Below are 23,612 nucleotides of genomic sequence, written 5' to 3'. Positions count from 1 at the left end.
TGCCCACTCACTACTTCCTATGCCACTGCGTTAGGTTGACTGGAAGAAATCTCTTTTAGAGATAAGTCCGCCTTTGCTAACATTGTTATTAACTTATTGTTGTTACTGTATGTTTTTGTGCAATAAAGAATATATATATGTTTATTGACTGGGATAAAATGTATCATACATTCTTCTCTATTCCGTATATTTATACAATCTTTCACAGTGATTGGGAAAACCATTACGGTGCTATAAAGTAACAAATAAACTCACTTTCACATTAGTAAGGATTTGCAATAAAAAGTTTTCAAGTATTTCTATCGCTTGTCCAATAGCTACAGTACAAGCTCTGCTTAGGTTCGGACTAGATGGCGCTGTCACAGTATTAACTAGAGGTTTTCGGACAATAGAGGGCACGAAAACATTTACAGTTAAGTAACTATAAAAATAATAATCTATATATATAAAAATTAATGCCACTTTTCGTTATAATTTTATAACTCAAGAACGGGCTCACTTATCCAAACCAAATGTTTCGACTTTGTTTAGACTATTTAGTAGATGGTTTATGTGAAGTTTGCACAAAACCGGTCGAGCGGTTCTTCATTTATAAAATTTTTTTGTAACAAATGAATTCAATGAATGGCGGATCATTTTCTTAATGGGGATTTTTGTATCAAATTCAAACTTTTTTTAAGATAGGGAGTGTGCTGTTAAATTGAAACTTTTTTCAGTGTTGACAGTACAAGCATGTTGTTATGTCATTCATCATCAGTCATTTCATTTTGGACGTGCTTCGATTAAAGCAAATTGTCAGCGATAATTATTGCTTTGTGTTTATATTTTTAAACATATTGTTAAGTGCATTCATCCAAACGGTAGATTGTTCAAATGTATACTATGTATCACATATACATGCGTGTACTTTTCTCAGTTTTTTAGCGAGTCGTCGGTGTTTCATATCGTTTACAGACGTTATTTAATTGAAAATTGTCAAACAACGGTAGGTTTTGAACTGTTGTAGTGAATTACATACATAATTTTTTTTTATTATTTCACGTTATACGTACCGAAGCACGTACACTACATATATATATATATATATATATATATATATATATATATATATATATATATATATATATATATATATATATATATATATATATATATATATATATATATATATATATATTATTTATTTATTAATTTACAATTTATTTATCATTTTAATCGAAACAAAATTTCCTGTACCTTTCCTGCATTAGATTATCCACTAATTATTTTCTCTCTCAATTCACTGGGTTGGGTTAAAGAAATTAGAGATAAGCCCACCCTTGTTAACAAGTTGTTAAACTAATCACTGTATATTTTTTTAAGTGCAATATAGAATACATAATATAAATAATTTTCGCCATCTTGTTCTTTAAGCGTGGCGGTAGCATAAACGTACCTATAGATAAACTGGTTCGCCATTAGTCGTTGAAACAACTGTTTGGAGATTCAGATACGGTATTGGGCGAATATTTGAGAAAATATTCTGTAATATAAAGCTAATTTATTGTAATTCTTTTTACTTGTGTTGTAACTGTGAATCGATTCTGAGGCGCTATTTCTCTAAATTTATCTTTAAAATAAAAAAAAAAAACTTATATCACTGAAAATCTTTATTCCAAGCACCAACCACCAGAGGAAGGCTTTGTACAAAAGTCGTTTGCTTGTGTACCTCTGACCCATTCGTGTTTCAACCGTGAAGCAGTTATGTTTGCATGGCTGTGTTTCAGTTTGAAAGGTGGGATATGGTAGTGAAATTACAGGGTACAGAGACAACACCTTAGTCGTCAAGAATGGCAACCAATGGGGTGTATCATGGGCGAAACAGTATACTCTGTTATGTCCATGGTACTGCTTATGTCTACAGGCGACGGTTACCGCTTTCCACCAAGTGGGCCGTCAGCTTGTTTGCCATTCAACTTGCATTAAAAAAAATCTAATAGATTTAAATCGAAATTATTATGAATTTAATTCATGGGAATTCATAAAACAGCGAAATTATCATATTAAAATATTATAAATAATAAATTAAGTGTTAAATTTGAAGAAATAGCGCCTCTGAACCTTATCTATTAATGAATGTTATCAACATTGACACCATACTGTGCAATGGTTGAATAACACAACATAATACACATCACACCACGGCCACTAGCACAGATGTTGGGTGAAAATTAATTGCACAAACATTTGTCCACATATCACTTCCACTAAGTGTATACAAGTCCACTAACAAACGTTGGTCACAAATGTCACTAGTCTATAGTGACGACGTCGTTGGCCAACAATCATTTGTTGGATGACGTCAGTCCAAGAGCGACTGACAGCAGACGCACCACGTTCTTTTGTTCCGTTGGCTCGTTTTCTGTAATATAATGATTGATTATAATAAATTTCGATATAAAGAAAGCTAGTACAAAAAGTGTCCGAGGCAGAATTGCGTTTCGCATCTTAGAAAAGAAAAAATATAACTATTTCATGTGTATATGAATTTTATGCACTTTATACAGGGTGTGAGTGACAGGTTGGCAAAACCTGAAATAGTGAATTCAAATAATTTTTCTGAACTGAAAACCAATAGAAAATTTCAATTCTTTTTCCTGTTTTCTTTTATTTCATTTAAAATAATGTAATCTATAACATTATGTCATAATATTAATAATATGCTACATACATAAACAGGCAAACCAACAAAAAAAAATCCCAATTTGAAACGGTACATACCGTCCGCGGCCGTGACGTGTTTCTCTAGATTGAGTTTCTCCTGTGCGACCTGGTAGATGCCCTCCTCAATGGTGCCGGAGCTCAGCAGCCGGTAAATTGTGACCGGCCGCGTTTGACCCATCCGGTGGCATCTGTACAAACATAGACATATTTTTAAAAGGACTAAATATATCCCGATAATACAACCTCTGCTTAATCTGACACTAGATGGCGCTAAACACAAGTAGATTATATTTCACAAAAAAATCATGAATTAGTTGCACAGACAAGAGGGAACTCTTAAATGAAGAGAAGATATCCTAGCAGGTCGACCTCCATGTAGTTCCCCCTGGAAATCATCGCAGTAAAGTACCGGATGAATCAAATTGACTGCTTCATTCTCACCTATCATTCCTCACTGGTACACCAGCGTACACCGATAACTCAGGCGGGGTTAACATTCCATTATTGGAGGGAAAAGGGATTGTTAGTAATGGAGACTAAGAATCCCATTGCTAGCAATATACCCAACCAGGTCGACCTCCTCGCGGTTCCCCCTGGAAACTATCATGATTAATTCCTGATGAATTCATCATGACGGACTGACTGGCCTGTTTTCATCCTCATCAATCACCCTTCACTGGTGCCCCGCCAGCGTATCCCATTAGCGCAGGCGGGGTTGCCACTCCATTTTCATCCAATAAAAAAAAACATTCCATTATCACCTATTGAAAAAAAAAAAGCCATTCAATTATCATCAATTTAAAGAAGTGTCATTTACCTGTCCTCGGCCTGCTTGTCGTTGTACGGATTGAAGTCGATGTCATGTATGACGACCGTGTCGGCCGCAGTCAGGTTGATGCCGAGCCCGCCGGCGCGCGTCGACAGCAGGAACACGAAGATGTCCTCCGCGTTGTACTGGTCTATTAACTCTTGTCTGTATACGACACAATGTGTATTCATACAGTAACTATTAAGTTACATATCGAAGTTCGCGAGTATGACGAGTCAAGTCATACTCGGGAACAATACGTTGCTGTAGTCATATACTAAAGGTTTGTGGGACGTCATATTCCCGGGAGCAATCTACTCGTAGTTATTTTTTTTTTTATTTAAATGAATTTTTTTTTATAAATATAATAACTATTACTTTTTATTATTAGCCATTATTGTTCACTGCTGAACATGAGCCTTCACTACAAGTGTTTGCCAGTAATTGCCACACTTGGCAAGCAGGTTGACAATCACAGTTAGATTTTGGTAATGCTTTAAGAGAGATACGGCCGCCCATCTCTCGACGAGAAAGGAACGAGTGGCCTATTCTATGGTGGAACCACACGGAACAAATATAACAATAGATAGAATTAAAGATACATTAAGGGACATTATGTAATTGTAATGGGTATTAAAGTATTTAACCATCTTCCCTTAAACATTAAATGTCAGGACAAGCATACCATATGTTTAAAATTAAACTCAAAGCCTGGCTTTTTGATAACGTTTTTTATAATTTAAATGAATACTTTAATCTTAAAACTCATTAAATTAATAATAATTGACATGTAAGCGAAATTATGTTTATTTTATTTTAATTCGGTTATAATTATTCTTTGTCTTGTTATTTGTATTGTCAAATATTTCATATTTATTTGTAATCGAGTAATGGTAATAGTATTGAATGTTTCGATGTTAATATAATTACCTGTTCTTAAATTGTTGCATGCCCGATAGGGTATAACTGTTGATACTGATGTCAAATTCAAAGCAATGGTTACTGCTATATGTATGTACATAGCTAGCAATAAAATTCTATTCTATTCTATTCTATGTAATAACAATATTTGTACGCCGCAATAAAATAATGTTATTAGTGGCAGAGATCTTACCTATCATTCACAGCTGTGCTACCGTCGAGCCGGAGGTATCGATGCCTCCTGGCCTCCAGGTACGGCTCCAGGATGTCAAGCATCATGGTGAACTGGCTGAACACGAGCACCCGGTGCCCGTCTTCTTTCAACTGAGGTAGCATTTCATCCAGCTTTTGGAACTTCCCCGAGTCGAGGATCAGGTGCTCCGGAACTGAGAATGAGCTAATACACTGCGGAGTAATGTATATGGGCACATTTAGTCTATAAAGTTGATGACTTATTTCGCAAGATATGTGCACATAATTGTCAACTTTAAATAACTTTTTGGAAGGTTCAAATTTAATTATCACTTAAGAGTATTCATATGTACCCTCCTATTCATTAAAACATCAAACATCTCAAAGTTTTATTAGCTATTTAAGTACTGTCGTTTTTTTTTTTCTTTTGTGCCAACATCTCAATATGAAAGTGACACAACACACTTCTTTTTTTTTAAATGGCATCCACTTAGAAAAAACGGTGGTTTCCTGCCAACGTAAAAGGGTTAGAGAAGACTCCATGTAATTTATATCATGTAAATCATTCAGTTGAGTTCTCTGGAATTAAGGACAACACAAGATATGCTTACACTATATACTTGGAAAAGGCAAGTAAATTTTTATATAACATGTATATACATATGAATGTAATATAGCAAGAACAATATGTGGAAGGAATGAAAAACGAGAAGTGTATAGAGAAACATATATTTTAAATTTTTCTATTATTGGAACATATAAATTTGGACCAAACCTTAACGTGAGGAGAGTGGACTAAAGTAAGTAGGAATAGAATATTTACGGGATGTGGAAGGCTACGAGGCAACAGGTCATAGAGGAAAAGCGTCAATTTGGGACATTAAAAAAATAGATGCTCCAAAGTTCAGGTAAGCCACATTTGCATATAGAGTGATTAATCTATACTTATAATAAATCTGTAGAGATTCTGTACATGAAATATATTTCCAAAATAACTATCAGCGGGTGATTAGTGATCGATACTGATGCCAAAAATGCAACCAGTAAAATTTTTGTCTGTCTGTCTGTATGTTCGTTATAGAAACAAAAACTACTAGACGGATTTTAACGAAAGTTGGTACAATTATTCCTCATACTCCTGGGCTGGTTATAGTATACTTTTCATCACTCTACGATCAATAGGAGCAGAGCAGTGAAGGGAAATGTTAAAAATATCCACCCGTGCGACACCGGGACGGGCCGCTAGTAATAATAACAACATGACACTCAAACAGTTAAAAAAGGTTGATAGGTTTCATTTTTCATGAATAATAACTACCCGTATTTGAGAAAAGGAGGACATAGGTTACGTTTTACTCTCATCGATCAACACAAGTCATCATGTTTAAAAACTAACTCTATATATTATGTTCATGATGATAAATATGTTACATTGCCACTTACATTATGAACCAGAGTCAACTGGTGTATTTGGAAGTCAGACATGCACATGAGGTCTTCATAGACGTACTGTTCATTTTTCTCTTTGTACGTCGGATCTCTGGCCAGTCGCGCGGCCATCTTGCGAACCTGGAAACGCGGATAAGAGTGTAATCAGGTAAGCGCCAATAAGATCCCATAACATGTTTAAGTGAGTTCACAACAAGGTATGATGGCAACATCGCAAATTGTAAAACAATTGAACATTTAGCAATGAAAATTTATTAATGACACAAAAAATTTATTTGAAAAATTACGAAGTAAAATATGATATAGGCGCCAAGTTTTCAATGGTGTAATTATATGATTAATCAATCAGAAATATTGAAAATAGTTTTTTTTTGTGGCAATACCAGTTATTTTGATTTAAAAACTAAACTACTGAACCGATTTTGATAGTTTTTTTATGGGACCAATCTGAAAGTATAATTGTTTATAAATAATGAAACTCTGATGTAACATAAAAAAATTGAGAAACCTCCTCCTTTTTCGAAGTCACTCTATTAGTTTTCAATCGATATAAAAAAGGAGTTTTGCCACACATACATATTTATTACTATTTATATCTTCACCAAATGTGAATTAATTTCGATGCTGTTTTATTCAATTGATAGGGTTTACACTTATGTTGGTTCCATACTAGTTTTGTAAAGTTTTAAAACAGTTTTTAGAGAACAAAATATTAGATTAACATTAAATAAAAAAAGCGATGACCCTATAAACATGTAACATAGCAAACAGAACCAGTCCTTGAAACCCCTTATTTCCTCATCTTTGAACGATGCCAATTCTAAAATATTGTGTTAACTTTCCATGTACTACTTTCTTATTTTGTAACAAGTGAACATATAAACAATCACAACCTATTTCTTTTCTCTTCAATTCACAAACACTTCGACATTACCTGGTCGTCCTGATAGTGGTACCGCAACAGTAGCGGGTGGTTGGCGAGCTTCCGCATGTCCATCATCATAGAGATACCACTCTGCTCCGTTGTTGCGTGCACCTATTATGGTATTAATTATTAAAATAGTTGCGTCTTATTATTTTACTGAAATTAATATAGAATGAATTTTTTTTATGCAACAGAATGGTAAACAAGCCGACAGGCTACTCGATGGAAAGTGGTAACTGTCGCTATAGATCTGAACATAACAGAGTATACTGTTTCGCCCTTGATATTCCTCATGCGTTGCCATTCCTGAGGACTCAGGAATGAATCAAATTAACTGCTTCATGCTCACCTATCATTCCTCACTGGTACACCGATAACTCAGGAGGAGTTAACATTCCATTATTGGAGGGAAAAGGGATTGTTAGTAATGGAGACTAAGAATCCCATTGCTAGCAATATACCCAACCAGGTCGACCTCCTCGCGGTTCCCCCTTGATACTCCCCATGTGTTGTTATTCCTGAGGACTGAGGTGTTATGCCTCTGTGATATATGAGAGTGGAAGAGTCAATGAATTGCATGTGTTCAGAGATCCATCTATTATTAGATTTTAAATTTCATGAATATGAGGGTGAAATTAGAAATTATTTATTTATTTATTTATATTAAAAAACCAACAGCGGTTTACAAATAAAATTAACAAACATTTCATCATAACAAAGTAGTATGGCCAATAACAGGTTTTTCTAAATTAATTTCGTAGGTTATGTAGTTGACCATTGTTGAATTTAAACAATTAATTTCATTGTAACACTTACCAAGCCATCCTTAGCAGAGAATCCAGTTACGAGCTGCTTGTACAGACTTTGTTGCCTCTCAGACATGGGACAGAGCTCCGTGTGGTTGGTCTTCTTGGGTAAGTCCTGCAGCACGTCTCTCTTCAGTCTTCTCAACACAAACGGCTTCATTATCCTCTTGGCTTGAGTTATCTGACTCTGTTCGAATGCTGGTACATCGTCCTCCTGGTTGCCGTCAGTTTTCTTCGTCGCTTTTGATTTCTGAAAAATGCAAGGAACTTCTTTAAGTACAAAAGAAAAATAATAATAAAAATATATAACAATAATATATTGGAAAACCAGATATTTTGATTTAAAAACTAATTTACTGAAGTGATTTTAATAAAATTCCTATAAGATCAATCTGTAAGTATATACCTGTGGATAAAAAAGAAATTTTCAAAATTCGTTTATAACTGACAGACTATGATATGAGTGACTTACCTCATAGGTAATAAACATAAAAAAATACAACCAAATTGAGAAACTCCCTCCTTCTTTTTGGAGTCAGTTTAAAAAGAATTTAGCTCAAATTCACCAGCCCTAAAAATTGCCTACCTAGACTACAGCCTACTCAACCTGCTAGTAACTCCACCATTGGGATCATAATCATCATCATATTAGCCGTTTAATGACCACCGCTGAACACAAGCCTCCCCCTAGGGGGGTTTTGGCGGTAGTTGTCACGCTTGACAGGTGGATTAGTAACGGTAGTTAGACTTAAAAGATATTAAAGGAGGATTGCTACTGCTCATCCCTCACCCTCCCTTAATCACCTCTTACGACACCCACGGGAAAGAAAGGGATAGCCTATTCTATGCCGGGACCACACAGGAATACCACCACCACTGACATACAACGGCAAAATTTATTTAAGATAAGATATATTTATTTTATTTATTTTTTTAATTCGCGGCAAAATACAGTCAACGTTAAAAGCGGCTACTAGAATTTAAACATCTAAACAAGAGTATATGATACAGCACTTACAGAATTCTTCTGGAAGAGACTCTTGAGGTCCTCCGTTTTCCCCGAGAACATGTGCGGCATCACGAAGCACAGCAGCGACATCAGCTCCAGCAGATTGTTCTGTAGCGGCGTGCCGGTCAGTAGCAGGCGGTGTCTTGACTAATAAGAAAAAATATTTTTAAATTAAGAATTTAACCCGAAAATAACAAAATAATAGCTAAAATTACGCACTTTCTACCATCGTACTGCTCGCCATCGACAGGGAGTTCATCCTCATATCCTACAGCATGGATGGTCGCGTACAGCGCGGTTTTAGAGATGTTTCCTCCCACGAACACTCAGGTTATGGGAATGAGCTCCCTGCCATAGTTTTCCCAAGAGACTACAGCATGTGGTTCTTCAAAAGGGCGGTAAAGAGGTTTCTTCAGGATCGGCAACGCGCGCGAAATACCCCTGCTATACACTGTCGGGACACCAGTAATAGATGACTAATGACAATAAAAGCAGGTCAGTTAGCCCATCCTGATAACCCACGATGGCTTCGATGATGAGGAAGCTATTTAACCCCATTACTAACAATCCCCCCCCCCCCGCCAATAATATTGAGTTTAAACGCATACAATAGTAATATTATTAATCACTCCACACTGACACCACATTGTTTCTAAATTATACCCGTGCGAAGCCGAGGCGGGTCGCTAGTTTATAATATTAATAAGGATAGTTGATGACGATACCTTAATCTTGAGCAGGTTGTCGTATCTCTGCGTGGACATGTTCTTGAGCATGTGCGCCTCGTCGTATATGACGTAGTGCATGGGCGTGATCCGGAACATCTTGCGCTCCTCCGGGCAACTGCTCACCATTGTGTAACTGCAACACCATTAATAATAATAAATAAATACTACTGATTATATAAAAAAAGGCGTGTGCCGATACTATGTGGTCCCGGGAAAGAATAGGCCACCCCTTCTGGACAAGGCGAAAAGCGGAAATTATGCGTACCTTCAACAACTGCAACTTACTCAACCCGCCTGTCAAGCGTAACTACTGGAAAACTTCACCAATAGAGGGAAGCTTATGTTCAACGGTGGACAATTAACAGCTAATATGGTATGGTATATAAAACAGTACTAATTAATCCCAAACAAAGCACAGAACTGATAAAAATACTTATATTTTTACCACAATCATAATAGAGTATACTGTGTCGCCTATGATGCCATTTATGCATTTCCATTCCTGAGGATTATGCCTCTGTACCCTGTAATTTCTGACTTTCTTTTTTATACAACTTAGAATGGCTACAAGCTGACGGCTCATCTGATGTAAAGTGGTAACCGTCGCCTATAGACATGAGCAGTACCATGGACATAACAGAGTATACTGTTTCGCCCATGATACCCCCCTGCGTTGCCATTCCTGAGGACTCAGGTGTTATTCTTCTGTACCTAGTAAATTCACGCCATATATCACCCTTCAAACCGAAACATAGCCATGCAAACACAACTGCTTCACGGTTGAAACACGGGACAGAGGTACCCAAGCAATCGACTTTTCTACAAAGTCTCCCTCTGATTATACGACGGTAGTAGCAGATAAAAGTTAGTAAAATTCTAATGAGTACATACGTAGTAAGAACGACGTCATAATTACTGAGATGCTTGGCGTATTCTATCCGCAATTGTCTTCGCTCTTCGGGAGGTCCGTAGTATTTGCTAACACGAAGGGAGGGACACCAGCGTGCTAATTCGCCGCTCCAATTGTCTGAAATGTTATGAATTATTACTCATCTTCATCTGAAGATTTGATTGTTTGTAATGGATAAATTAAAAAAAATTAAACGATTTTAATAATTACATTATCAAAGACTAACTTGGGAAGTCGAAATAAAAAAAAAAGTGTATCGCCGGGGAAGGTAGCTGTGCTACTTATATACCGGCGCATCCCCCTAGTGGTAGGGTGAGCACGCCATCCACCCTATCTTGAGAGAGGAGACTTGCTCTTACCATCTGGGGGCAGGTCGCTGCTGTCGGAGATGTGGTAAGTGCGAAAGCGAACCCATGTCTCCGACATATGGTATCTTGAGGGTATATTGTCTGGTTTTTGGTGGGTACACCCCCACCTTACGGGGGGATTCCCACAGTACCCATTCACCTCCCACAAGGTGTATGGTTCTGCATTAAGCATTTTCCAGACGTTAAAAAAAAGGTAGCTGTGCTACCTGCACCAGGATCAAGTAGGAGTGGGTGTAATGGACCACTTGTATGCGTATGTATTAAAAAAATAATGGCCGGCAACACACTGATGATGCAGGTGTCTATGAGCAGCTGTAATCATTTACAATCAGGTGAGCATCATGCTTGTCTGCCCCTACTCGTGTTATATAAAAAAAAAATAGGTTGCTATAAACATCTGCTTACCTAGTGTAGATGCGGGTACTACAATCAAATGCGTGCCCCTCGCCTGGCCCGTCTCCTTCAAATGCGCGAGGAAGGCTATCACCTGCACCGTCTTGCCGAGCCCCATCTCGTCAGCCAGTATACCCGACACGGCCTGCTTGTGAAGCACCGCCAGCCAGTTGAGCCCCACCAATTGGTACGGGGCGAGTTTTAAACTGGAACACAAGGTTTTAGTAAATCATTACATTTCATACAATTGACAGAACATACTGTCATCATATCGTATAAGCCTTTAAGTGTCCACTGCTGAACATAAGTTTTCTCCTTGGGGGGGGTTTTGCCTAGTAGTTGCCACGTTTGGCAGGCGAATGCAGTAACCGCAGTCAGGGTTTAGAGATGTTTTAAGAGGAACGCTGTTGCCCATTTCTTGACCTCCCTTAATCGCCCCTTACGACACCCATGAAAAAGGAAGGAGTGGCCTATACTATGTCGGGACCACACGGCCAAAAACATACACTGGCCTGTAATTACTGTATTTTACCAGAGGGAGACTTTGTGCAAAAGTCGATTGTTTGGGTACCTCTGTCCCATTCGTGTTTCAACCATGAAGCAGTTGTGTTTGCATGGCTGTGTTTCGGTTTGAAGGGTGGGATATGGCGTGAATTTACTGGGTACAGAGGAATACCACCTGAGTCCTCAGGAATGGCAACGCATGGGGGGTATCATGGGTGAAACAGTATAATCTGTTATGTCCATGGTACTGCTCATGTCTATAGGCGACGGTTACCACTTTCCATCAGGTGGGCCGTCAGCTTGTTTGCCATTCTAAGTTGTATAAAAAAAAAAGTCGTGGGTGAAAGCTATTACTGTCATAATACAGTGTTCTAGACATGCAACATAAAGTTTCATCTAAGTCCATTCAAATTTTACTGAAGGTCTAACATACATAATGTAAACAACAGAAAAGTTTAAAATTAACTGATAAATACTAGACTGTAGATAACGGCATACGTTTACAACATATTTATCAGTTAATTTTAACTTTTTTGTTGTACACACACTTGTATTTAAATTCGTGATCGGGACGCGACGCGATAACAGGTAAATAATAATTAATGTTATCTAAAACAAATAAGTATGGAAATAAGGCGAGTTTTATTTTTTTTATACCACGATTGTGGCAAACAAGCATGATGGTAAACGGTCACTTTAGTCTACGGACGCCTTTAACATTAGGGGTGTCACGTGAACTTTACCAACCCTGTTGAAAATTAATTAATTAATTATTTTTTTGGAAAACGTACAGCTGAATTACAGTCAATACATAATCAAATATATATATATATATATATATGTTAAGCCATGAATCGTTTTCACATTTGCGTAATGACACAAATGATCGGTTTTTATATATGCAAAATATATACATACATATATATACAAACACACGCATATATACACACATATATAATGATTAAAAAGTTATAAATTTTGATGAGACTCCTTTTAGCTTAATATATAATAACAAAAAGCAATATAAAGCAAAACAACATTACTAATATAGTCAATTAGGTGCAGCAGGGCGAGACCCAAAGAATGATTTTGCCACTTGCAATTCAACTGCATACGGTTTTGTGTGAAACAGATCAATATCAGGGTCAAACAATAAATTAATACAATAAATAATTAATACACCCATGAAGAACCCCATATTGTCTTCGCCGTGCATATATAATAAGATAGCATCGCCGTGTGGCCCTGGCGTAGAATAAGCCACTCCCTTTCCCGCGGATGTCGTATAAGGTGAGTAAGGACACTTAAGCGGCCCTCAAAAAATATCGCCAAAAGCCTAACTGCAGTTGCCAACTCGCCTGCCAAGAGTGGCAACTACTGTTGGTCGATCTTTTGTAATACAATAGGCCTTTCAACTGACGTATACTCTGAAATGGGACAATTCTCAATTCTGTAGATTCGAGAATATAACTAAAAATCGCTTTATCTTTCTTCATCGTTGACGTACTCACCTAGTATCTAAAATGCCCGGTTGTTTCAACCTGCTCGCGCCGGCCGCTACCGCCCCCTCGAGCTGTTGTGCCAGCCCTACGCATTTCCTCATCAGCCGCTGTATATTGCTCCTTGTGGACAGCAGCTCTTGGGTTGAGTTTAGCAAGTCAGTGCTTAACATTTTGTTGCTATTGAATTTTTCTACCTGTGAAATATAATACAGATCATGACAATTTGTATGTTGTATAGGAAACTATATAAAAAAAATCCAATTAACTGTATTCATAACGGCTGTTAGTACACAGTAATGAATTGTATGTTATCAGATAATGTCAGTATTTTATAAATTCCCAATACAGAACAATGATCATGTGTTTTTACTCGAAAATATATAAATATAATTAATTCTGTATTTCTGTTGAGACTTCTTGATAGAACTTTATTATATACAGGGTGGAATTGACAGGTTGGCGAAAACGAAAACATTTGATTCAGATGATCTGAATCAGATGGCAGATTATTTTACCATCGGAAATGCACCACAGTTATGTCATTAAGGGTTCTTAGTTTTGATGCCGCGCAATGTATTTGAAATTTTACGATCCACACGACGCAAGATACCTACAGCGTCCGGTCAATGAAGCTTCTTCGTAGGTAGTTTTCGTACGCTTATGACGCTGACCTAAAACAGCTGATTCCGCGCGTTGCAGCAGGATTTTACATTGCTGTTGCTTGTAGTATTTTACTATAAAATATTATTATTTCTTTATATTATGACATATCATAAATTACATGATTTTAAATGAAAAAAAAAAAAAGAAAGAAATTTAAAATTTGCCGCAAAGAATGTCCAGTGGTTTTCAATTCAGAATAATAGTCGCAATTCAGTGTTTCAGTTTTTGCCAACTTGTCCGAAACATATAAGTATAAAATTATATTCTTACTAATATAATAAATGGGAAAGTGAGTGTGTGTTTGTTAACTTATAGCGCCTTAACGGTTTAACCAATCACTATGAAGATTGCTATATGCGTACTATATGAGATACAGAAGGATATAGGTTACTTTTTATCACGGTCAGTAAACATATCATGTCACGCGGACGAAGCCGCGGGTAAAAGTCATTAGTCAAAAAAAAAAAAAAAGAAAAATAATTCTTATAAATTTCATTTGAATTATTCACTTGTCATTGTATATTTTTATTTATGATGCAATAAAGAGTTAAATAAATAAATAAAAATAACAAACCATATCTAGCCAGCCTTTGAAGGGTCTTAGGGCGATGATCGCCTCAGCCTTTTTCTGTGAGCACCCACTCAGAAGCGAGAGCTCGTTGAGGTTACTATTGTTGAGGAACTCGAACACCTTCTTCTTATCACCCATGAGCTCGTCCGAGATCTCATTATCAGAATCATCACTGAAATATTGTTTGTGATTATTTTTTTTAATAGATAATAATGGAACGGTAGCCGCATCTGCGCTAACGTATACGCTAGCGGGGCACCAGTGAGAAATGATAGGCGAGAATGAAAAGGCATGTTATCGTGATGAATACACTTGGAATTTAGCACGATGGTTTACAGGGAGAACTATGGGTAAGTCAAGCGGACAAAGTATACTGCTAGCAATGGAACGACATTCACAGGAAAGGAAAATGTGGCCCATTCTATGCCGAAACCAAGCGGCAAGTTTCTAAAACAGCAGAGGATTATTATTGTTACAATAACTTACCTATCATATACCCTGTCATCTTTCCCTTTCTTAACACCATAGTCTTCATCCTCACTTCCACTACTACCCTGTCGACCTCTGCCGCCCTTGTCGGACAAAGGTTTCTTCATAACCACACTAATTCTGGGCTTGGAAGGAGTGGCCGAACTAGTCACCCTCACAATGCTCATGTTCCCATTAGACTTCAAACCTGAGATACCAGGCTTGGGGAAAAAGTTGGACGTGCCAGTTCCCCGATCGTTACTCTCAGGGTCATACTTCAGGAGCTCGTCCCGCGACCTCTCTTCATTCCAGCCGTGTTTCACTAGTATATCTTTTACAAACTGGAAACAGGTAAAAAAAAATAGTGTTACATGATTTTTTTTAATATAACAGACATGGGACCACCAGTGGCGTAACAATAGAGTGGCAGGGCTGGCAAAATGCCAAGGGCCCCCGACCCAAAGGGCCCCGGCTCAAGAGGCCGCGAGCTCAGAATTTTTTTTACCTTGTACCTGAGTATTTTATTTTACTTGAAAATTAATGATAGGGCCCAATCAAAAGAATTTGCCACAGACTCCAAATGGTATAGTTACGCCACTGGAGACAACACTATTTTAAGCAAAAACAGAGACACTATGGTCCATAAATATGATCGACTAAAAAGAGGATTATTTACTCTCAACGGTTGACCGCAATATGCCGGCTTACTAAGTGCTTTTTCACACTATGTTCGAGGGATCCGAAGTTATAGGACAAAGGAAACACGTCACGGCAAAGGCCATTCCCCGTTGTTACGGTACGGTCCACAAAGAGTTGGCAAACTTATTCCGACAGCATACATACTAATGCATAACAATGCATAGCATACTAATGCACCAAATTGGATCTGCCTTTCACAGTTGTGTTCCTAAAGGTCTTCAATTATTTAATTAATTAAATTAAATAATATTATTACAATTAATAATTAATTAAAAATTAATGGATCTAGAGTGAGAGGGCCTAATTCCATTATATACATATAAACGAGTAGTGTTCTAACCAACAACTAGGTTTTGGAGAGAGGCTACAGTATGTAATTCTTCAAAAAGGCCATAATAAATGTTTTTAAAGGTCAGCAATACCTGAGTGATACCACTGGTGTTTAAAATATAGACTATGGTAACCGTTTACCATTACACTTTTTTTTTTATACAACTTAGAATGGCAAACAAGCTGACGGCCCACCTGATGGAAAATGGTAACCGTAACACTTTTTTCAATAGCAACGCATGGGGGTATCATGGGCGAAACAGTACACTCTGTTATGTCCATGGTACTGCTCATGTCTTTAGGCGACGGTTATCACTTTCCATCAGGTGGGCCTTCAGCTTGTTTGCCATTCTAAGTTGTATAAAAAAAAGGATAAAACTAAAATGGTAGCCCCGTCCTCGCTATCGGTATATGCTGGCATCATAGATGATAGGTATTATTATTGTATTGTAAAATCTTTACTGTACATAATTTACATTGGATTTATTAAAAGATTTCATATACAATGCCGTATTTATCCCATAGAGGGATCTCTTACAGTCAACCTATGAGAAGTTGAAAGAAAACTACAATGTTCAAGGGTAAAAACTGTACAGCTATAGATGTGGATGAATACAAATCAGTTGCACCATCATGGCAAATTCAATAGGAATTAACCATGATCTTGTCCACAAAGAACCGCATGGAGATCAACCTAATAGAATATTTTATTTTATATATGGAGCTTATTATTAACAATTCCTTTATTTCTGATTTGAAAGTTTGTTTGCCACTATTAATATAAAAAATAATCTATAGGTACGTATTTGAATACATATGAAATAGAAGTCCTTAGCATTTAAAAGAAAAAAAAATCTAAAAACAATTACTAATTAAATCTTACCAAGGGATCAATTTCAGGGAATATTTGCATCATGTTTTTGAAGCGTCTCTCCCTTACGGCTGTAGAAAGTTCAGTTTCAACTGCTGGCTTCTTGGTCGGAGTGGCTGACTCGTCAGAGTCGGAGTCCTGGATCCTGATGCGTTTGTATACCACCAAGCCGTTTTTATTTCCAGAATTCGGTGCAGGCATTCTAACTATTGTGTCTACAAATAACAAAAAATGGATGAGAATACATTTTTGTATATATAATAAACATTACGAGGTTTGTCCGGAAAGTACGTATAAAAGTTTTTTAAAAATTTTATTTTACAATTATTCAGGTAAATCAATTTTATCCCCTTCAAAGTACTCCCCCTGTGACATAATGCACTTGTGCCAACGCCGTTTCCACTGTGAGAAGGCTCCTTGAAAGTCCTCTGGTTGTAGGTTTCTCAGCTGCCCCGTCGTAGCTTTTTTTATCTCATTTATGTCCCCCAAATGCCGCCCCCGAAGTACCAATTTGGTTTTTGGGAACAAGAAGAAGTCACACGGGGCCAAATCCGGCGAATAGGGGGTGTTCGGTCACCGTAATGGAATTTTTACTCAAAAACTCACGGACAACAAGAGAGGTGTGGGCAGGGGCATTGTCGTGGTGAAGAATCCAACGCCCCTCTCGCGCCAATTCTGGACGAACTCGTGCCACACGAGCTTTGAGGCGTCTGAGCACATCGACGTAGAATTTTCCATCAACTGTCTGGCCTGGAGGGACGAATTCTTGATGGACAATCCCCCGAACATCGAAAAAAACAATCAACATTGTCTTGACATTTGAGCGGGATTTTCTTGATTTTTTTGTTCGTGGTTCCCCGGATGTCTTCCACTCTTTGCTTTCACGGCCATTCTTGCCGAGTTTCGAGAGAAACTTGATTACGACGCGCTGCTCTTCAACGGAAGCGGGCTCCATGCCGACGGGGTTTCGTTAAGAGGTAACTTCACAGATGGCGTGACAAGCCAGTTCGCACCGCACGGCGGTCAGACCAGAACTGAAGCATTGTTAGGGACATAAGGAAGGGGTCCTGCGCTTACCTGGCCTCCCCACTCCTCTTTCTCGCATTCCAGAACACTTTTATACGAACTTTCCGGACAGACCTCGTATTACATTTAAAAAGAATACTTTTTAAAAATAATATAGAATTAAAATATTATGAAAATATAAGTAAAAGAACACAATTAAAATTCATTAGTACATATATAGTCGAAGCCTAACTACAGTTGCGCCTGCCAAGCACGGAACTACTGGCAAAACTCCTCTTATGGGGGAGGAATCATGGCTTTACACCATGTCACATGCATCCAACTTTTTATTTCAATGTATGTAACCTTATACAAACATGAGTATTCTACTTATATTTGTGAGGAAACATCTTTAGTAGCGGTATAGCCAGAGAACATTATATTCCTTATTTGAAATCTTGTAAATATTTATATACACTACTAGCGGCTTGTCCTAGCTTCGCACGGATGGACATTTTTAAACAATGACAAAAAAAAAATGCAATTGAAATCGTTAAAAATGTTCAATATCGGTTACGTCCACTGCGTAGGGAGCCGACCGCACGAGTAAGCCGCGCGGCGGCTACCTATATCATAAATGTGCCCGCCCCCACCTGCCCCTTTTCCGCACCGCTACAATGCCCGGCTAGCTAGCCACGCGGCCGACACGGCGCGGGCGGCGGACGGCGCCTTTTCTATATCTGAGTTTTTAACATATCTTTGGAATGGAATATACCTACGATTTGAAAAATTCAAAAGTTATCTGCAGGTATTGAAACAATTTTAAATACAAAATAATTTATTTGGATAAGGATTTATAAATAAGTATAAATAACATGAACAACGCGATAGCGTTATTTTTTCTATTTCTATGACTTATTATATTCGTAATATCTATTGAATGGCATAGCCGATTTGAACAATTCAAAAAGTAATCTACAAAAATTTAAAAAGTTTTGAAAACAATATGATTTATTTGGATAAGAATTTAAACAGAAGTGTGAATAACATTATGTAATTTTGGTCGGTATTTCTATCAACATTTAAAATGTAAAAAGTGGTTATTGTGACATTACGATAATAGTTGGACATATAGTATCGCAAAGTTTTTATATAATAATAATATATATTGTAGAACATACTTTTGTTCTACCACCAATGGTTTCCGCAGCGCACGCGGCGAAAGATATTTTATAGCATTTTTTTACACTTTGAGTTACATTACTAAAGTTTTAGTAAGGATCCCTAATCTTTTGTAACAATAAATATAGCCTATGTTACTCAGGGCAAATGTAGTTTTCTAATGGTGAAAGAATTTCTGAAATTGGCAAAGTAGTTTTTGAGTTTATTCATTATAAACATACATACACACAAAAATACAAATCTTTCCTCTTTATAATATTAGTGTAGATGTATAGTAGTAGTGTAGGGACTTAGTGCAATGAAAAACTTTGCAGGTAAATAGTACCTACATACCTAATTCTTTATAACTGACATTTGAATGTGGATTTCAGTGACTTTTCAATCAATCCTGTATTATAGATAAAATATGTGTAAACAATGTGTAAGTTTTAAATTAACTATCTTGTAAATATTTTTACTTATTTTTTATTTTTTCGATTTTAGAGGGATTCCTATAGGGAAATGTAGAAAATAATTTCTCAGAAAATGCCAATATCATAAAATTATTATCAGTGCTATATTATTCAAAATAATCAAGATGCAGCAGTTCAGACTGTGTAAGGTCTGTCAACAAGTCTTTATATCATATAAATTTATGACATTAGAGAAAGGAATTTTTTAAGTGATTCCAATAAATGCATATAACTGAGACATTGTAAGAAATACTTAACCAAGTGCTCAATAGTGTTAAGTAGCAAATAGTTCAAAGAGCATTTTCACCACATTTGCTATCCATAATTTGAGCTTGAATAGTTGTTAATACTTTTGTTATACATTCTAACAAAAAAACTTCATATACATGAACATTAAAATTTTTTGACATCAAAATATGATTTATACTAACTTTTGTCTATGTAACAGAAACTTATTTTGGTCAGATAACACCTTTGTCCACTTTAAAACTCTACTAGTTTAATACTTAATTCTTCTTAAAAACTTTATATCGTCTGAAGATATACTTCATCATTATCATCACAGCCATTATCCGTCCACTGCTGGACATAGGCCTCATCCATAAACTGCCATAAGGAATAGTCCTAAGCAACCTGCATCCATGCCTCCCTGCAGTGCATTTGAGTTTGTCACTCCATCTAGTGATATACTTACTAAGCTACAAAAAGTATATCATATGAAGAGGATAAATGAATTTTAAGGTATATAACCTTAAAATTGATTTATCCTTTTCTTCATGTTTACAAAGTGATATTGTTTGTTCGTTTTGGCACCATAATGGCACAATCAATCATCTTGAGATTTATAAAAGTCATATACATAATATTTAATAGAGAAGAATATAGGCTATTTTAATCCAGGTCAATTAATATTCCTTCATGCTTAACATATTGAATACTGATAAGGAAATATTTGGTAAAAATATTTCTATTACCTGTTTACAAACATTTAGAGAATAAAATAAATAATTTACAGAAAAGAGTACAAATATTTTATATTAATCAATGTCCACTGCTCAATATGAGAATAGATACATATGAACAGAATAATATTATTAAAATATCTCATATATAACTAAACCATAGGAAAATTTATATAATTTTCTTATACTAATTTTTAACTTATAAGGTATCTTTATGCTTCTCTTATTAGTTTGTCATAACAGATAGAAATTGATGCTGATTGTTACGAATTGGCGTGAAATCCCCTAAGACTAAGTGTTTATTCACTGACCAGCATCTCTCTTAATCTATTTCGATAATTAAAATTTGATATCACAGCAATATCTTTATTATAAAAACCAATACAAACTAATTTTCTAATAAATTTAAGTCAGAATTTTTATCATTTTAATTTACGGTGGTTCATAAAACAATAATTTGCGAAATCATCAAATTAAAATATTAGGTTAACAGAGGTTTAGAGATGGCATTACAGAATCGGCCCCATCGTAATTATGGTGTAATTGTTAATTTACATATTATCATCCCTTTAACAATCCATGATTTTAACGGTGTTCAAATTAAACAATAGAATAAAATGCAATGATCAGAAAACTCTATCAAATATTTAAAATTCAGAACTATTACAGGCAGGGATAAAAAACAAAACCTTGAAAAATGGGGATCACTGAACATACTAGCAAATCCTCGTGGCAGTAGGAAACACGTGTCAGTGGCAAATTACTACTATGATTTAATAAACATTCGACTTTACTTACGAGAGCTTGACGGCGAGGACGTAACCGTAACAGGCATGGTGGTCCCTGCCGCATTTGGTTTTCTCTGAAACCTATACTGCCTCAAATAGCTTATCACGTTTGAGCTGTTACTATCCGACATCTTGTCACTGGGCGTAAGAAAACAACAAAATTGTTTTAAAAGCTATAAATTAAAAAAGTTCTTGTATTACTAATTAAGTTTTATTTACGAGAATATTAATCATAAAAAGGAGCAATGCATGAAATCAACAGTACAGCCATTTTTATCCGCGAGACTGCAAGAATAAAAGTAAAAGCCAATCATAGACTGTGTCAAGTTTGACATCAGCTGTTTGACCAATAGAAATGTAACGGCAATATTTATTCGTCAATAGTAAATTATATAAAGAATGACACCAATAAAAAGAACTTTTACAGAAAATCTTGTTTTTTGCCAAAGATTGTTCTTAGTTTTTTGGCTTACAGTAGTGATGTCTTTGTAGGTATTAAAATATTTTATAGAAAATGTTGTTTGTTGCCAAAGATTGTTCTTAGTTTTTGGCTTACAGTAGTGATGTATTTGTAGGTATTAAAATATTTTACAGAAAATGTTGTTTGTTGCCAAAAATTGTTTTTAGTTTTTGGCTTACAGTAGTGATGTGTTTGTAGGTATTAAAATATATTATTGTTCATCGTCTTCATCGTTACTTTACTTACCTTTTGTATTTACACAAAAACTGTAAATAAATATAGATACAACTTTCTTAAATATATTACTCTCTAGTAATTAACCATAACAATATCAAAGTAATTATTCTCGAGATCAACAGTTTCGATAAACAGGATAAAAACTTATTTCCTTGTTCATAAAAACTAAACTAAAACGTCCCAAATACCTATTTTAATCATTATTGTTTTGCCACTGTATTTTAAATTGAGAAATTCGCACAAAGGAGAAAAATTAAACACTCAAATAGCTAAAATAAGTTTGTAATAGCTTCCATAGATGGTCTACATATGAAGCAAGTATACATCTATTAACACAGGAGAGAGACAAAGCGACCTTTTCATCACAAACGGTAATAATTACCCACATAGCACAAGATTCAAGAAGACGGTTAAGAATAGGTGGATCACATTGAGGTACATATATTACAGTATCAAATATACCCGTATGATGTTGTTACTATTAGGATTTATTTAATTTGATTGTATAAATATAAAGCTAAAATATAAAGTTGTCAGTTTCTTCAAATAACACTTTAAATTTTGTTGGATGGAAGAATTAAGAGAGTTTCATTATATTATATTTAGAAAACAAAATTTTGTTTGCATATTTTTTTAATGGACGACAATAAAATGGTGGCATTGCCCGCTCTAACGGTATACACTGGCAGGACACCAGTGAAGGATGAAAGGTTAAGATAAAAACATGCCTGTTAGTCTATCGTGATGAATAATCAACTTCGTTATGAACGGTGGCCCGTATGGGGCCTATTTTTATAGGTAACTATCGCCGTTGGCCATCGAATCGGCGGCAAACTAGTATCCTCGCCCCTTCTGACTGTTTTATTTTACTTCCCTTATACTATTACAATTTCAACCTAAGATTTACTATTATAGGTGGACATACTTATAGATAACCCTTTTTTCATGCGTTGTGCGCTGCGCGGCGTGCGGTTTGCAATTGCTGTTTTTCCCATTTTCAGGGAAGGCTATGCTATTTCTATCTATTTCGTGCCCATTTGGCACCTATTTAGACTATTATAGGCCCTATTATGGCCTATTAAAACTGTCAACTATTTTCCCGTTTTTCACGTGAATTTGCCCCATTTGGGACCTATTAGCTGTACCATCCTACGTCCTATTAATACAGTCATAGGTATTCTATAAGATTTTATGTCCTACCTAACTATTTTTGCTATTTTATAGAACAGTAAAACATGGCAAGAGAAAAACCTTTATTTCTCCCAACCTAAGCTATTCTTATGCTATAAACTATTACTATTATGTACTATTTACTGTCTATTTTCTATATCTTATACATTTTTAATTGTATTTATTTAATTGCCATATGAAAAACATAATTAAAACTCTATACTATAAATTTTGTGCCTATCTGAACCACTGTGCCCAACCTGTTACTATACAACGTTGGGTCGATAGTAAATTACTATTCCTCTTTATTGTCTATATTATTTTTGCTATCTCTATGACTATTTCTGTATAACAATTCTTAGGAGAAAAACGATAAACTATTCGGAACTAAATATATATTCGGAAATAAGACTTACTATATAAACATAAAAACTGTTACTATTGAAACATTGTAAATTATTCGAAAACTATTCCTATTAATCTATTCCTATCAAGATATTATAGAACTATTAAAATATTATGAACTATTTACAATT

At 35.9% G+C, this 23,612-nt stretch overlaps 1 protein-coding gene across 1 annotated transcript; it reads right to left on the bottom strand.

Moving 5' to 3' along the window:
* Window positions 1-1,182: 1,182 nt before the first annotated feature.
* On the bottom strand, window positions 1,183-21,616 carry LOC113520701 (SWI/SNF-related matrix-associated actin-dependent regulator of chromatin subfamily A containing DEAD/H box 1 homolog). Its single transcript, XM_052897362.1, has 16 exons — window positions 21,220-21,616; window positions 16,833-17,035; window positions 14,939-15,261; window positions 14,456-14,624; window positions 13,228-13,412; window positions 11,225-11,418; window positions 10,433-10,568; window positions 9,539-9,674; window positions 8,823-8,960; window positions 7,815-8,054; window positions 7,008-7,109; window positions 6,068-6,193; window positions 4,626-4,837; window positions 3,521-3,676; window positions 2,761-2,891; window positions 1,183-2,401 (listed from the first exon to the last, which is right to left on the bottom strand). Exons 1-16 carry the CDS (start codon window positions 21,338-21,340, stop codon window positions 2,325-2,327), a joined length of 2,649 nt encoding a protein of 882 aa, XP_052753322.1. The 5' UTR covers window positions 21,341-21,616; the 3' UTR covers window positions 1,183-2,324.
* Window positions 21,617-23,612: the final 1,996 nt, after the last annotated feature.

The sequence above is a fragment of the Galleria mellonella genome, unplaced genomic scaffold (assembly GCF_026898425.1).
Source record: "Galleria mellonella isolate WM207_F2 unplaced genomic scaffold, CSIRO_AGI_GalMel_v1 utg36, whole genome shotgun sequence".
NCBI lineage: Eukaryota > Metazoa > Arthropoda > Insecta > Lepidoptera > Pyralidae > Galleria > Galleria mellonella.
The sequence above is the reverse complement of the archived record's forward strand: the minus strand, read 5'-3'. Positions and strand labels throughout refer to the sequence as shown.

Coding starts and splice junctions, on each gene's coding strand:
- LOC113520701 (XM_052897362.1), bottom strand. CDS start 21,340: ATGTCGGATAGTAACAGCTCAAACGTGATAAGCTATTTGAGGCAGTAT. Junction 15,262..16,832: donor TCCCTGAAATTGATCCCTTG/GTAAGATTTAAT, acceptor ACCTGTTTCCAG/TTTGTAAAAGATATACTAGT. Junction 4,838..6,067: donor AGTTGACTCTGGTTCATAAT/GTAAGTGGCAAT, acceptor ATTACTCCGCAG/TGTATTAGCTCATTCTCAGT.